Source organism: Pseudopipra pipra, chromosome 3 (genome assembly GCF_036250125.1).
Source record: "Pseudopipra pipra isolate bDixPip1 chromosome 3, bDixPip1.hap1, whole genome shotgun sequence".
Taxonomy (NCBI): domain Eukaryota; kingdom Metazoa; phylum Chordata; class Aves; order Passeriformes; family Pipridae; genus Pseudopipra; species Pseudopipra pipra.
The window spans coordinates 15,578,009-15,593,709 of record NC_087551.1 but is presented as its reverse complement, the minus strand read 5'-3'; the positions used below and the strand labels follow the sequence as shown (position 1 = coordinate 15,593,709).

Here is a 15,701-nt window from a genome sequence, read left to right as displayed (position 1 = left end):
TGCTTTAACCTTTACTTATGGGCACTGAGATACCATAGTCATACTTTTTCATTTTATTCTGCTGCACAGCTAAACTTGTCTGAATGCATCTTGCTTTGGGATAAAAGCAATGTCATTTAGTCATAAGCTGTTTGTTTGCCATCTTCCCAAACTTCACGTTTTTCAAAGTGAAAAACTGTTGGACTGTTCCTTTTTAAATCCAAAGGAAACAAGCATAAGAGAAGTTGTTAATGGGGCTGATGAGATGTATTGACAGATTGAAATATCTTTTGATAGATTTGCAGTTGCCAAGTTGTTTTCTAAAGGCTTTAGAGTATATTGTGGCTGTTTTAAGGATTGCAAACCATAATGGTGTTTTGAGAAGGAAATACCTGGACTGCTCTTCCTTTATGTTAACTTTGTAGTCAAGGGAAGCTACTGATGATTTCTTGGCTTGAAGTGTGCCATGTTGAAGGACCCCATTTAACTCTAACCAGTGCAAAACTTCTCAAAATAAGCAGAACTGCCCAAGCTGGACTGATGTTTGGTGGCAGTGTTTTGAAGGAAGCTTCTTGTTTTGGTTGTATAGGAGGTATTTTAACTTGCCAATTCTACACTACTGGGATAATAGTTTTCTGAAAGTTTAACTTTTTAAAAGAAGTTAGGCTGTTGTATTCCTCCACTAAGACCTCCAGGTGGTGCAAGTCATCTTTTGGAGCTAAAGGAATCGACTTCTTTCTGTAGTTTGTAATCTGCAGTGTATTGTTAACCTCTATGGATAAGTGGAACACAGTGTTGCATCAGTAGTATGTATTAACCACTGATACAGTAACAACACAAATTAAAGTACATAGTGCACATGCTTCAGATAAAATGATATTTACTGGAACAACTCCTAATGAGAACTGAGAAAATTGGGGCTCCTGATACTTGCCTGTCTTGTAAGACTTGGGGTTCTGCCCTTGTCCACCTGGTTTTCCTTGATTATGGAAATAATTATTAGTCATAAGTATACAAGATACAGCCCTATATCTTCCATGTGGTGTGTTCAGAAGGCAAGTACATGAAGTTCTTATTCCTTGTCTTGTAGTCAGCATATTTCTGAAATTAAAATGTAGTCGCAGAGACAGGAAGTGCAAATACATGTATTAATTACATAACACAGCTGACTGTAATACAGCAAGCAGCTTCAGTATGTAGTGTTTATTCTTCAGATACTGGAAAGTCTGAGAAATGTGGCACAGTGTAAAAGAGTGCTTGTTCTGTTATGTCTTGAGGAGAGAGTTCATGATGAATATATTTTATTTTTTTCCTGTTTTTGGGAAAAACTCTGACATTTATACACAGCATAAATAAAAGATTGCAGCTCACCTTTTTAGTCCTTTATATATACTGTGGTTGAACCTCTTATATACCTGTGTCCATGGTAGAAGAGATGCAGGGGTCTCAGAGGAGTTAAAGGCTGTACTCAAACATCACTTGTTCTGATTCAAGCCTATTTTGAGTTTTTCTCCGGTGTTCCTAAATATCATGCTGCATGGGGGGCCACATTGTGGAAATGAGCCCTGTCTCTAGCAGAGTCAGAAAGTAACATATTTGGGAAGCTTGAGGTGAATAAATAGCTAGCAGGGTAAAAATTCAGGTTTACAGGATGTTACCACGAATCAGTCTTGATTGATAATTAAAGTAACAGGTTGTTTAAAAACGAAAAAAGTTCCCCTAACTTGTTCCCTTGAGATGAGAAGGAGATACATAACCAAAGGCCCTGGCTCTCTTGGAGGACTCAAGTCAGCCCCAGCACCTTCTGGGGTGGAATGTGATACTTGGATCTTTGCACAGGCTGGCAGAGTCGGCTGAGCTCTGGGAGGGGTCAGCAGTGCCCTGGCAGGAGTCAAGGGTGACCCTCCACTGGGCTCCACTGGTAAGAACCAGCTCAAGGAACCTGATTGTTCACATCTGCTTGGAAGCTGTGAGGCTGCATCTGGAGTAGTGTATCCAGTGTAGGGCTTTGCAGGACAGGATAGACAAAAGGAACAGGCCCAGCGGAGAGCCACTGAGCAGGTCTGTGAGCTGCTGCACGTGCGGTGAGTGGGGAGAGGCTGAGGGAGCTGGGTTTGTAGTCTGGTGAGGGGAAGACTAAGGGGCAGCTCTAACTGCTTGTTTCAGCTGCTGAGAGAGTGGGAGTCAGAGAGAAGGCAAAGCCAGGTGCTTCTTGCAAAGGCACAGCAAAACCATGAGACAAAACAGACACCAACTTCACCAGAGGACTCTCCAAGCTGAATAGAAAGAAAAAAGTCTCCCCCATGAGGATGGTCAGTCTCTCTCAGAGAGATGGAGGTATCTCTGTTCTTGTTCAGTGTTCAATTGAAATTAGCCTTGTTTTGAGCAAGGGCTGGACCTAGAGGCCTTGAGTTCAAGGGTAAATTGTTCTGCGGTAGGTCTTCACTGCTTTTGTGTTCCTTTCTAACCTGCAGTTGTCCCTGCAAAGCATTGCAGACAGGCTTTGTTGCTTTTTTCATTGTGGTTAGCAGCTCTGGAAAGACCTTCAGTACTTTTCTGAGTACAGGTCAGTACTTCTCCACAGCCACAGACTGATTTCAGGCAGCTGAATTAGTATGTGGTGTCCTGTGTCCTCAGTAAGGGAGGGGAAAATGTGACCAGCTTGGAGGTTTGTCTAAATGACCTGATTCAAATGCATTTTAGATGCTCAGAGTGCTCCTAATGCCTTTAGAGAAGCTTCTGAAATACAGGTTGAATCTGAACCAATTGGAAGACAGAAGTATGATTTCTTATTGTCATGGAGATCGTGATGCAATAAATACTTCGCATAAAAGAAGTTGTCATTCCAGTGACATGAAAATGGTGTTGGCTTCCAATAAGCCTCTAGAAATGTTAGAAAAATGTCACCTTTGTCATTCCAAAAGTTATCATCGCTAAGTTCCCTACAGAAATGTTTGGAGCTTGAAGCTCTCCGTGCTTCTCCTTTAACCCTCTCCCCTCCTTTTACCTGTGTTTACTATTTTCAAAACTACCAGTTTACCTGTGTTTTCATTTGGGTCTGCTTGTGAAACTGAGGTTGACATTGAGTGCTGTCTAGAGACATTAAACAAAAGCTCTGCTAGTCAGGCACGTGTCACACAGGCCATGTCTCTAGGAAGGAACTTCCATTAAAATGCCAGGCACTTGAAACCTTTTAAAAAGCTTAGATTCTTGTGTTGCAAAAGACTTATTTTTAGTTTTCTTGTCTGACAAGCTTAAAAAAAGACTCCTTTCATGACACCTTCAGGTGTGGGAAAGACAAGGTTGGTGTTTGTATTCTGTACATTGACCAAATAATTTGTCTTCTAGGTCAGGGATCAGCAATCAGTGTTGCAAATCAGTAAATTACAGGTGGCATTCAGTGGTGCAGCACTGGAGCAGGTAGTCATAGTATCTTCTAGTCTCGCCCACTTCTTCCTGACAAGTCCTCACTTGGTGCAAAATGAATAGAAATATTAAGCTTTTAGTCAGTGTCTTTTGCATCTGAATTCTGAGGCTCAACAGAAATGAAAATTAAAATTTGATTGAAATGTCAAATTGGTTTTCGGACTTGTAAGACATAATCAAATTGCTATTTATTTAGGGAAATGTGAATCTGTAGCTGCCATACTGTTCTTTGTCTCTCAGCCTGCCATTAGAGGTGGATGGCATTTACTGCCATTGTTAACTTTTGCTTAGAATCTGTGTTTAAGTGTTCAGGACTGTATGAAAACTTTTACTATGTACAGGTGCAAAGCTCTCAGGTTGGTAACAGTGTCCTTGGTAGTCACTATTTTGAACGTTGTATACAGGAATCTGGTATATTCTCTGTGAAAGAACAGTGGACACATTATTGTTTCTGCTCTATTTAATTTATATGCAAAACCAGTAGGAAGATGGATCTTAGGACACTGCAGTGGAAGCTCTTGGCAAGATAATTTTGTCTTGACTTGCAATTTAATTTCATTTCTCATGTATGAATCTTGTAGAAGTCTTTAATGTTTTGTTGACATACAGTTTTGAGTTTCTTCTGTACAGAATAAATGCAAATGAAGAAATATTTGGGTTTTTACAGCTAAGAAATAGAACTTGTTCAGTATGCTCTTAGTCTGCACAAGATTAAAGAAATGCACAGGTTAGCAATTCAAAAGAGTATTAGTGTTGATGGAGTAGTGTAATAAACTTAACCTCTTAATTTTAATAGTGTATGGCAACTTGTAAGGAATAAAGCACAAAAAAATAATAATAGAAACACCTTTCCTCAGCTGTCTCTAGTCTTTGAAGAGCATGCAGTAATATGGTTTTATCACAGGATTCGAAAATGCCATATTTAATTAAAAGGGAAGACTGGCAGAAAACCTCTGCAGCTTTAGGCAGTAGGCTGAGAAGCAGCTCCTGCTGCTTTTCATCCTGGGTTTCTCTGGAAGGTTTTGGGTGGAGCAGTTTCTCTATATGGAGCTTACAAACGTGCCCATGACTGTGTAGTACTTGATGGGTTCTTGCTCTGTTGTCTTCATTGTTCTTTGTTATCATATAAGAAATGGAGGTTTATTAATAATTCTTAAAAGATGGGCATTTATTTTCTAGAAGCCTAAATACTGTGTTGATTGAATGACAATGTTCAAAAAAAGAAAAACTGGTTGTTCTTGTCTTTATTCAAATTAGGATCTTTTTGCCCTCCTGTCCTTGACACTTGCTCACACCAGCTGTTCTGTGTGTAGGTTTCTTTGGTCTTCAGTGGTCAAGATTTGCTGTGAAGGTTTTTTTATTTGTTTTTGACTCCTATGCACCGTGCAGCAGCCTGTGGTACCGAGTTGTTTTGTAGATGGCTGACTGTCTGTAAGCACTTCAAATCAAAAGGTGCAGTCATACACCCCTGAGTGTGGATTGTCACCAGTTCCCTTGTTATTGGCACGGGCACTGGTGTTCCTGTAGCCGCCTCATTTATCTTTTGATGGGGAGTTTATCATTCTTAAATAATCAAGGATATCATGCTGTATAGCATCTAATCCAATAAAACCAGGCAGTTGCCAAAAGGGGCAATCTGTACCTCCTACTTGCTTTTTTTTTGGTCTCATATCTCCAGATTAATTTGATTAATTTGATTTGGCTTGTTCATGTGATGAAAACTAATCCATGAAAAAGTGAGGGAAGTTGTCATCTAAAATTAATCCTTTTGCTCCTCTGCAGCTGGTCCATGACCTGCTATCATCATAAACATGAGAAGATTAACATCTTCTTAAGTGCAGGTCAACTAATACCAAAAGCCTGTTTTTCATATTTAATAATCTGACTTGTAAGTGTTTGCTTTCTCTTGGTATTTTGACTTTTTAGAGCCTATGCTAATTAATTTATGTTGTGAGTTGGATTACGAAACTTGCTACAGGAGGATAGAATGGATATCTGCCTATCCTTGGACTGGAAAAGTGTCTGAATCTGTGAAATAGAGCTGTGCACTGGCATTGCTTAATAAACCTGCTGCTTTCCTGACAAATTCGCTCTGAAGATGCTATTCAACTATTTTTAGCTCCTACAGAAAGCAGACTATGAAAATTTTATGGAAAATAACATATGCATGGAAATAAATAAATAAAATCTTTGCTAACATTGGAAAGACAAAAACCATGTCTCTGACGAGTTTTTGGGTGATACTTGGAGAACCTTGGTTTATGAGTTATCCTCTTATCACTTCTGTCTGTGCAGTTCCTTGAGGGCAGGAGACTCTTTAGTCCAGCAGGGTTGTGATGGGTTTTTGAAATTGGAAAGGATTTGCTGTGTAAAACATCTTGTATTCAAAATTCAACTTTGCTGATGGATCTTCTGTTTTTTTTTCTTGTATAAACATGCATGTCTAAAGGTTGGTAACACTTTGGCATTCTGTGCAGTATTTCCCCTCTGTATTGCTGAGAAACACAGCTCACAGCCTGTGAAGGGACAGATCTGTCCCAGTGTGAAGGGACAGATCTGTGTTGGTACCATCAGGAGCACTGCCAGCCTTGCCCCATAAATGAAGGGAAAATGATTCCTTTCTGCTTCTCTTACTTTTTGTTGTAGGGAATTTGTGTGCATGCCTCAAGAGTCCTGCAGTTCCTCACTTTGATGTGTGTCCTGGATATAGGGGGCAAAGTGAAGCTCTGCTTGTTGTGTGGTGCTGCTTTATTTGCATGTTCTTCAGCATGATGCCAGGCACTCCTTTTCTTCAGCATCTAAAAATACTGCTGTTGCAGCAGTCTGCTTCAGTAGCAAGGTCTTAATTGCAAGTGGTACCTTGCTGGCAAGAATTAGACCAAAGATTTTGTTTTTCTGCTGAAGAATTGTTTTCTTCTTTACCTTGCCTCATCTCCTGGGTTTAGCAAGTGTTTAAATGCTCATGCAAGAATAATGAATTATTGTTAACTTATTTCAGCATACATAAGTATCTTGGGAGGAAAAAAACCCCAGTGTTACATTGGAGTTCACTGGTTTTCCTGACAATCCTGTTTTTTATTTTTAATCTGAGCTTATTAGCTTGCCTCACAGTCGATTCATACAGCTTCCAAAGCTTTGCTTGGTTGTCACAGAAAATAGTTACGTTGTGCCTGATACCCCTGTGATAATCTCAGAGCTTTAATTTACTATCTCTAAGCTTTGACATAATACTCAAATGGTACATTCAGGAATTCATGTAGGGTGGGAAAAAGTCCGTTGCTTCTCTAAGAAATATTAATTTTATGTTATATGAGTATAACTGTTGTAGAGGAATGTGAACTCTTGATTATTTGGAAGAATGCATTTATTTGAGTTAAAAGTTTGTCTTTAAATGACCTATCCTGAAGTTAGAAGTATCCAGTATTGTTAGTTTGGGGACTAATTAGGAAAACTAGAAAAGGCAGGAGACTGATATTTGGATGTGGCTTTCTCTTATATTGCTTAATCTTTCAGGTTAAACAGCAGGGAGCCTGATCTGTCCAGCTGCTTAGTAGCATGCTCTGTGTACCCAGAGCTCTGGAAAGTGTGTGCAATTTGATTTCTGTGCCTCTCCTAGAGTCTAAAGCTGCTCTTCAAATCTTGGGCTCTGTGTTGCAAGGGATTACTTCAATAGAGCTGCAAAAGCAGTCATCGTATTTATGGCTGCTTCAACTTATATTTAAGATTAAAAGACGATAGTAGTGGCTTCAATTTGAAGAGCTACCCTGTTATAATGGAGTGAAGACCAATTTTTAATGCTTAATACATCCCGAGGGCATCAGATGTGCCTTGAGATCCCTTGATTTAGTTAACTTAAAACTTGAGAGAGAAAGTATGGCAGGTAGAAGAACAATGGGCAGCACTATTATCTCACGCTTTTCATGGTGGCAGTTCCAGTTTCTGCCATCTTAGAAGTGTTGGTGGAACTGTGGCTTGAGGGCATATTTTCTTAGACATCTTGAGACAACATCAGGATACAACTGGGCTTGTCCACAGCTGGCAGGGCCACCCCAGGGCAAGGTGGTTCAGGGGAGCCAGAGGTGGAAAGCAAACACAGCCACAGCAAATGAAGATGTGTGTTTAAGGACGGGACTGCAACTGGGAGCATCACCCTCAGTGTTAACCTGAGGTGTCCACAGTTCCCTTTTCCAGACTACCATCTTTTCTTCCTCCATGCTCTGTGGCTTGCCTGTGTAAAGAGCAGGACAGCTTTCAAGCTCTACCACTGAGCCAGGTCTCTATGACTGTTTTGTTCCTGCAGGGAAGAAGTTTTGAAACTGTTTGGGTTTAGAACTGTGAATCATTGCAAAATCTTTTTAGAAGCTAGGGAGGTCATCAGAGTACAGGGATTGCTATAATCTTACTGGGATGACAGCATTGTCTTTGGAAGAACACAGACATTACAGGTAAACTGTGACATGCATCACTGTGGGGCTCTTTGTTCCTGGTTTGCTGTTGCTGTTAATGTATTATACAATTTCTTTTCATTGTTAGGAGCCTGTAATTTCACATCCCTCACATAAAACAGTAATGCACTTTAAATTCTGCATGGAGGATGTATGTGCACTGTTGTACTTCACTGTCATCTTCAAAGTTTTGTTATGTAGGCAAGGTATATCTTTTAGTTTAGAGTTTTTTTTGTTGTTTTTAGGTTGTAACAAGTTTTCAGGGAGGGAAGCTGTGAAGTGATTGGATAACAAAGAGGCATTTATAGCATGTTAACTGAGGAAACAAAACCAACTTTTTGCTAGCATGCCAGGAAGAAACAATAACAGGTCACACGATTTGGGCAAGAGCAGGTGGGAAACAAGAACAACTTGAGCCATTTAGCGTGGAGGGGAATAGCATGAACGTGCAGGCTGCTCTTTTGGCAGTCAGAGTAGGGAGAAGCCTTCCTTACTGGGGCACAAGTCTCTCTCCCAAACCTGTTGGAATTGCCTGTGTTGTCTGCTTCTGAACTACAGGCACTTGTGCATACAAATTTGGGAGAGCTGAAAGAGATCTTGGGACACTCGCTCAGATGTCAGATTTTGGACCCTAATGACATTTTAGGGCCAAATTGGTACAATTTTATTAGAACAACAGGAAGATTTTGACCCCTTGTTTGGGATGTTCTGTTTCGTATGTAAGAAGTGCTGGAGAGATGTGTATACAACTCAGCCAGAGAGCAATGTTCTCAAAAGCCTGGATTCAAGTCTTGTGTTGTCGAAGTGCTGGAAGAACTGGTGCCTATGGTGAGCCCCCTGCAAGGCTGTTCCTGTGGCTTGAGTAAAAGTTGCTACCAGCTGGATGCTCACTGCCAGAAACCAGGGCAACTTCTCTCTATGCAGTTTCCAGTGTGAGCTGAGTGGGGATTGAGCAGATCACTGATCCTAAGCCTATAGTGGATGAGTAAAATAAAATGGCTTTTGATGGTATTAGTCTCTCTAAAGCTGCTGGTTCCTCATTCCTCAGGTTTTGTGTTATTTCAAATTGTTTACAGAGATTGCTCCAGTTTCATTAAAAAAGTCTTTTGTGCCTAACTTAGCACTTTGAAAAGCACATGTGTGTTGCCTAGATATTTTGCATTGTTACTTCTTTGTGCTCGTCTGAGAAACTTGGAATGTTATTTTTATAAATGCATGCAGCAGCTCTGATTGTATTGGGCAAAATGACTCAGGATGGTCAGTGTGATTTTTATGCTGCTAAGACGTGAGCTGGACTAAAGTACTTCTCTGTATCAGGCTTCAGAGATCTGATTTAGGTTCCCATGTGCCCATCTTAGGTGTCTGTCAATACTTCAAAGGCCTGTAAAGCACACTGAGGTTCTCTGGCATGAAAAGAGAGCTTTGCAAATTTAAGGTGATATCTACTGCTTACCTGGGGCAGTGAACTGGACTTTGGCTGATTTTTGTGAGAGAGATGATTGTCTAGGGAATGACTGGGTCACCAGGAGAAGTTTATAAAGGAGGCTTAGGATAGTGCCTTGCTTTTTTCTGGCTGGAAAACACAAATGCTGTTATTAATCAACTACAGCAACTCGCTCTGGTATGGGCTTCCTCCAGGGTGTCAAAATCCCAAATGCTTTGTGTGGAAAAGAAAACCCAATTAGAACAGGTAAGATGGTGTTTTATATGTCTAGGTTAAGTATGTCCAGGGAGGATTTGCCTTGGTTACATTGGATTAAGAAGAGATCTGGGTTTGAAAGAAACCCGAGGGAAAACAAAGTAGTGGTACATAAAGTGTTTTTCCACTTTCCTTTGTATAAAGAAAATATGAAATTAAACTGATATAACTGTGCATATTCTGAAACTTGTGGTGAGATGAAAGGCTCAGTATATCTTAAAGCACTCCTTAATATGTTGCTTTCGTAAGTGGTGTTTCTCGATTAAAATTTGCTATAATCAAGTTGAACAGGAAAGTTGATCTTAATCTGCCGTCAAGAAACCCTTTAGCAGGCAGAGAACACAAATATGCACTCTTCAGAAGATGCAGCTGTTACATAGGGGAGTTACAAACTTTAAAATCTTCTTAAAAGTCAGCTTCTCCTGTAAAAGAGTACATTCTTAATTTGATTTCAGTGTTAACAGTTTTTTTTCCTTGTGTCACGTGGAGTTTTTAGTTAGTACATTTTTTTCCCCATGAAAACATCTACGAGAATTTGGGATTTTAAGTCACTACCCCTGTAGTAGTAATTAAATATATATTACTCATTATTAAATATATATTACTGATTTTTTATGGATCCAAGTTTCATGAAATGATAAAAAAACCTCAGAGTCCTTTTTCTGAGCAGAGGTGCTTGAGGGAAGTGTTCTTCCTCCTGCATGTACAGAGAGGCATGGAACTACCCAGGGTTTTGCAGGATGGTGGTGGAGGAGAAGTTTACATCTTAGATGCTTTATAAATGAGTGTATTGTACAGCTTATTGATTTGTTAGATTTTCTTTTTTGTGCTGGCTGATCCTGCTCAGGCATTAAAAGTATTCTGTTCATTCAAACTGGTCTTTTATTTTCATATCTTAGTTTAGTTATTGTTTCTGCAAACTGACTTCTTTTCATCCTTCTATGAAATCTGTATACAAATCAGTCTTGATTAATGTTTCTCTATTAACTTAAACTTCTATATCTAGCTCTGTAAAAGTCTAGAAATATAATTAAGCCCTCCTGACAGTCTCTGTGTTGAGGCAGTATTGAGTGCAATAATCTTAAAATGGTGATGAAAAATGCTGCACAGCTGTAGCAAAAGAAGAAGGAATCTCTTCCAATGTCAAATGTGATGTCAACCTTGGTGGAACAGAAGCATTGTGTTGAGACTTGGGAAAGTGTGTGACATTTATTAGATTGAAAACAGATTTTTGTTGTCTTTTTTTTTGGTGTAGTGCATTAGTCTTTTGTCAATAGTAGGTTCAAGAGATGACCCTTAGTAACAGTAAAACTGGGGAAAGATGAAATGCATTCAGTTGGATTCCAGTATATCCAGCAGACCCTTGGAGATAGGTGGGTTGTTTTTCTCTCTCTGTCTCTCAGAGCACACTAAGCCTAATGTTACTTATTATTGCACAGAGTTCAAAGCTGATAAACAGCTGTGGTTTTGCATAGCAGGAATAAAAGGTAGTTACAATTTCCAAGTTCAAGAAAAGCACTTGTGTTGATTTTCAGTTGTATTAGCGGAACTTTTGTTTACTGTTTTTGTGGTTTAGTTTGCAAACTTAAATAACTGTCTTGAAACAAAGATTTCATTTATGTTCTAATGTGGTTTCACTACTTATAGTTTTTTCTATTATCTTGACTGTGCTGCCTTAGATCTGTGGTGGAAAGTTTTGCCCTATTTTCCTTTCCCTTTTGGTTGTGTGGCAGAAACAAGTTATCCAGTGTTGTCAGCTGTTGTTTGATTACACTTTCTTGGATTCTTTTGTTTGTTTCTTTTTGTGTTTTCTTTTTTTTTTTCTCGGTTGAGCTTTATATTAAAAACAAACTGTCATTTGATTTCATTATTACTTATGAGCATTATTCATGGCTTATGGTTGCATTACCTTAATGTTACCCTTTCTGTCCAGCAACCTTGTATGTGTTCTTACCAACAGGAAATTGTTATGCAAAATGTGGCGTGAACACAAACCTGTCAGACATATCTTAGTGGTTGGCAACTGTAAGGGGGAAGATAGAACAGTGCTAGTAAGGTCATGAAATGTTAGTCTAATTATCATGGTTTTGGCAGAGGAAAATTGTTCATGCTGATCTGAGACTTCTTTGAACTTGTCATTGTTGTGGACAAAAGAGGAGGGGAAAAAAATAAATTAGAGCTTTTAAAATGCCTTTGACAAGTCCTTTTCCAAGAGGCTGTTGAACAAGCTGAGCGAGTCATGTGATGAAAGTGAAGGGTCTGTTTGTGCAAAAGGCACAAGCAAGAAAAAAAAGTCTAAATCCTGATAGAGATAAGCTCAAGAGTCCAGAAGATACTCTTTAATGATCATTATAGCAGCTGTTCTGACACTTTTATAGGTGACACAAGTAAGGACCAAACTTTTAATGAAGACCAAACCAGGCCAACTGATTGGAGGGAACAGGAATGGTTTTGATTTTAATGAGAAAAAGTATAAACCAGTGTGTATAGAAAGAATGAACATATTCTGGTTGTGTCTTACAGAGGTTTACATGGATTCAAGAAGGGTGTTGGGCATCTCTGTGTCAGGTTGAAGGCAAGTCTCTGTGCAGTTGGGTTTTAAAGATAAGGTACAGTGGCATTATAGAAACTGTTGCTGCTGGTCTTTTCCCAGTGCAACATTTAGCAAGTTCCAAGAAATGATTCTATGTATATATATCCATACTCCAGTATTACTGATTGTGTAAAGACCTCTTGGAAGAGAAGCTAAGTGCTCTGGCTTTAAGCATAAGCTATCAGAGGGCAAGATAGGATCTAATGTTGATGGTGAACTTGAATTTTGCACATTCTTGCATGTGTGAGATTTGCCTTCAAAATCAGAAAAAAAAAGTTTTTATACTGGAAAATTTCATGTTGAAATTGTGGAGTAGTCTGTAGTCTAACCCGGTTGGAAAAAACACCGAACTCTGGTTTCCTACTGCAGGCAAGAACAGTATTTTTCTAGATTAAAATTTACTTTTTTAGTGGAAGAACACTCCTAATGTGTCTTGCTTTCTTCCTAGTACTTTTTTTAAGTGATGAAAGGTTGTTTTAAACCAGAAATTTGTGGAGTTTTGCGGGTAATAGAACTTGAAGGTGTTTGCAACTAGTTCCTCTTTATGGATTGATGTGTGGTGGTATTGTGATAATTGAGAAATGATAAATATGCTTACAAATCTTAAATATTACCTGAGAAGTGAGAACATGTAACACCAGGATAGTACAACCTCTTGTGTGTTTGCCATGACTGTCACTGCTAAAGACCAAGGAAGGCAACAATAACACATGGGTCTGCTTTGTGGAGAAGTTTTCAGTGAATCCCATTTTGTTTTTCCCAAAGGAATTGTTTCCAGATTACATGACTAAAAATGACTAAAAATGACCAAGTTCCTTAGTTTCTGTGAGGAGGTACAAGTTGGCAAGATGGTTCCTTCTCTAATCCCTTGGGCACGTTAGGAAGACATCTGGTTAGTGGGCTTATATTTAGGCTGTTAAGCAGTTGTATCGGGTGTCTTTGGTTTGGTTGGGGTTTTGTTTTGGTTTTGGTTTTGTTTTTTAATATTAAAAAGAAATCTGGTCTTTAGAAAACGTGTTTGATCACTGGTTGCTGCTGGTGCCTTAGAGAAGACAGTTTGTGATGTGAGTCGTAAGTCAGGTCTGCCTGGTAAAATGTAGGGATTTGTCATAAACACGGCAATGTATCTGCTGTGACAAGATCACATAATTCTTATTATTCCTCCAAACCTTCTTGACAGAAGCCTGAAAGCTAGAAATTGTGCTCAGAAACACCAACAGGGATTAGAATTGAAAATTACTTGGCTTTTATCATGTTTCTTTTACAAATCTTCTGCATTCTTGCAGTAGGTATCCTACGTATATTCTTGTCTACTTATCACATGCTCTGTGTACATGCTGAAACTTGAATTTATCTTTTGGAAGGAAAGCACTATTATGTGTTAGTAATGTCGATCTCTGTATTTATTAAGGCAGTAGTTGAATGGGTAAATGTAGAGGTAGGATTCTTCTCTCATCTTTTTAATTGATTTTGTTTGGTATAATACAGAAGGTTCATGAAGTGCTGGGGGTAGAATACTTTCTGCAACAGAAGGACATCCTTTTTGAATTTTTTATATACAGATGTGTACCACTGCCTGTCCAGGGGGTCTCTGTCTCTTGTGTTGCCTTAGCCAAAGCCTTGCTTTCTTGAGTGAGCCTTTGCTAATTACCTGAGGCAGTGTACCATGTTAACCCCTGTATACTGTTGCCAGCAACTGGCACTCTCTGCAGAACACTGCATAGTGTAATGTAGAGATTACTGCTTTCAAAATGACAAAAAAAATGTCATTTCCAATGCAGTTTACGAGTGCAAATGTTACTGTAATTGAGACGAATGCATTTTTCTGCCAGTAAGCAAACCAGGAGGAGTAATATGCTGAAAGCTGTCCTTTCTTTGCTTACATGTCTCTACATGAAATTAACTTCCCTGCTGAAGCCAAGATATTGATAGATGACATGTTAATGTGATTAACCAGTAATGAATACAGTATATAATGTGTGGAGGTCTCTGAAGGAGGCAGAGCTCTTCCTTCCTATTCTGAAAGTATGACCGAAGAAGACTGGCCTCTCCAGAACAAACAATATCTGACTTCTTTGTTTAACTGCAAATGCAAAATATGTAGAGATGATGCAAAAAAACCAAAACAAGAAATGTGTGAAAGTCAGTTACATTCTAGTGAAGAAATACAATTTAATGCTCTGTCACTTCTTGTTGAGATTTACATTTGCTTTCAACAGTGAAAGAATATTTATTTCACTATTAAAAAAAAAACCCCACATAAAAAACCCCAGCCAAACAAAAAAACACCAACAAAAATAGCCAACCCAAAATGTCAGGGAGCTGCAGTAAGGGAAGGCAAGCTGGGAGTCAGTGGTGACAACAAGGCTGGCAGACAGTACAGACGTTGATAAAAATGCAGTCCCCCAATACCTGCCATGAGACAAACAGTAGTTTGGAAGTAGTTGGCATGGATTTACAAAGGGAAGATCATGCCTGGCTAACCCAATAGCCTTCTACAACAAATTGAGGTGGTTGGATAAGGGAAGAACAGTGAATGTTGTTTATCATGATTTCAGCTGTCACTGTCTCCCATTACATCTGATGAAGTATGGACTAGGCAATTAGACTGTGTGGTGGACTGAAAACCAGCTGAGCTGCCAGACTCAAAGGAGGGTGATCAGGGGCATGAAGTCCACTTGGAGGTCAGTCACTGGTTGTGTGTTCCAGGGGTCAGTACTGGCGCTATCCTTGGGAATACCCGGAATGTGACTGGGCACTCTCCCGGGCAGTTGACTTTAGCTGTGACCCTACTTTGAGCAGAGGTTGGAGTAATCAGTGTCCAGAGGTGCCTTCCAACCTTGAGGACTCTGATTCTGTGGTGCAGGGTTGCACAGCTGCACAGTGTAAGTGTTGGCCTTGACCACAGGAAGCTAAACTCTGCCAAGAGTGAGGGTTTTTTTGTAGTTAATGCCTCCTTTTTTCATAGACTACTGGAAGACTTCTTTTATGGTTCAGGGAAAGAATTAATCTCAGAGTTGATTCTGAGGGTTAACATACCTAATTGAATAGATGTTAGCATTTGTGCTCAAAACAGTTTCCCTTCAATGCTGTTCATTAGAAACTCCAACTTTTCAAAACTACCGAAGCCCGACATAGGCTAAATATCCTTGCTTTCTCAGCTCATGGGTTGTCTTAGTTTAATTTGTTTTTTTTAAATCAGGCAAGTTGGCCAATGGATACAGCCATAGGGAAAGTACAGATAGGAGCTGCCAGATAAGTGTTTTCATTCTCATTGGTGTCATAAAAGAATTATATATTATGCCATGCTAATCATTGTTATGAACTTCTTACTTAGGTTGAATTTGGTTGAAGCGTTTGTGCTGGATCCAGAACTACGTCAGTGCCTTCAAGAGGATCTCTTACGTCGCTTTCCAGACCTCAACCGGATGGCAAAGAAATTTCAGAGACAAGCAGCAAACTTACAGGACTGTTACCGAATGTACCAGGCTATTCATCAAGTGCCTAATGTTATAGAAGCACTAGAAAAACATGAAGGTAATACTACGTCCATCTGTTT

At 39.4% G+C, this 15,701-nt stretch overlaps 1 protein-coding gene across 2 annotated transcripts in view; it reads left to right on the top strand.

The window, feature by feature from the left end:
• Positions 1 to 15,701, top strand: part of MSH2 (mutS homolog 2) — a 46,709-nt gene that overhangs the window by 8,626 nt on the left and 22,382 nt on the right. For both annotated transcript variants that reach the window (XM_064647993.1, XM_064647994.1), the window contains exon 7: positions 15,480 to 15,679. In XM_064647993.1, coding sequence (XP_064504063.1) covers positions 15,480 to 15,679 — 200 coding nt within the window. The remainder of the gene's footprint in view (positions 1 to 15,479; positions 15,680 to 15,701) is intronic.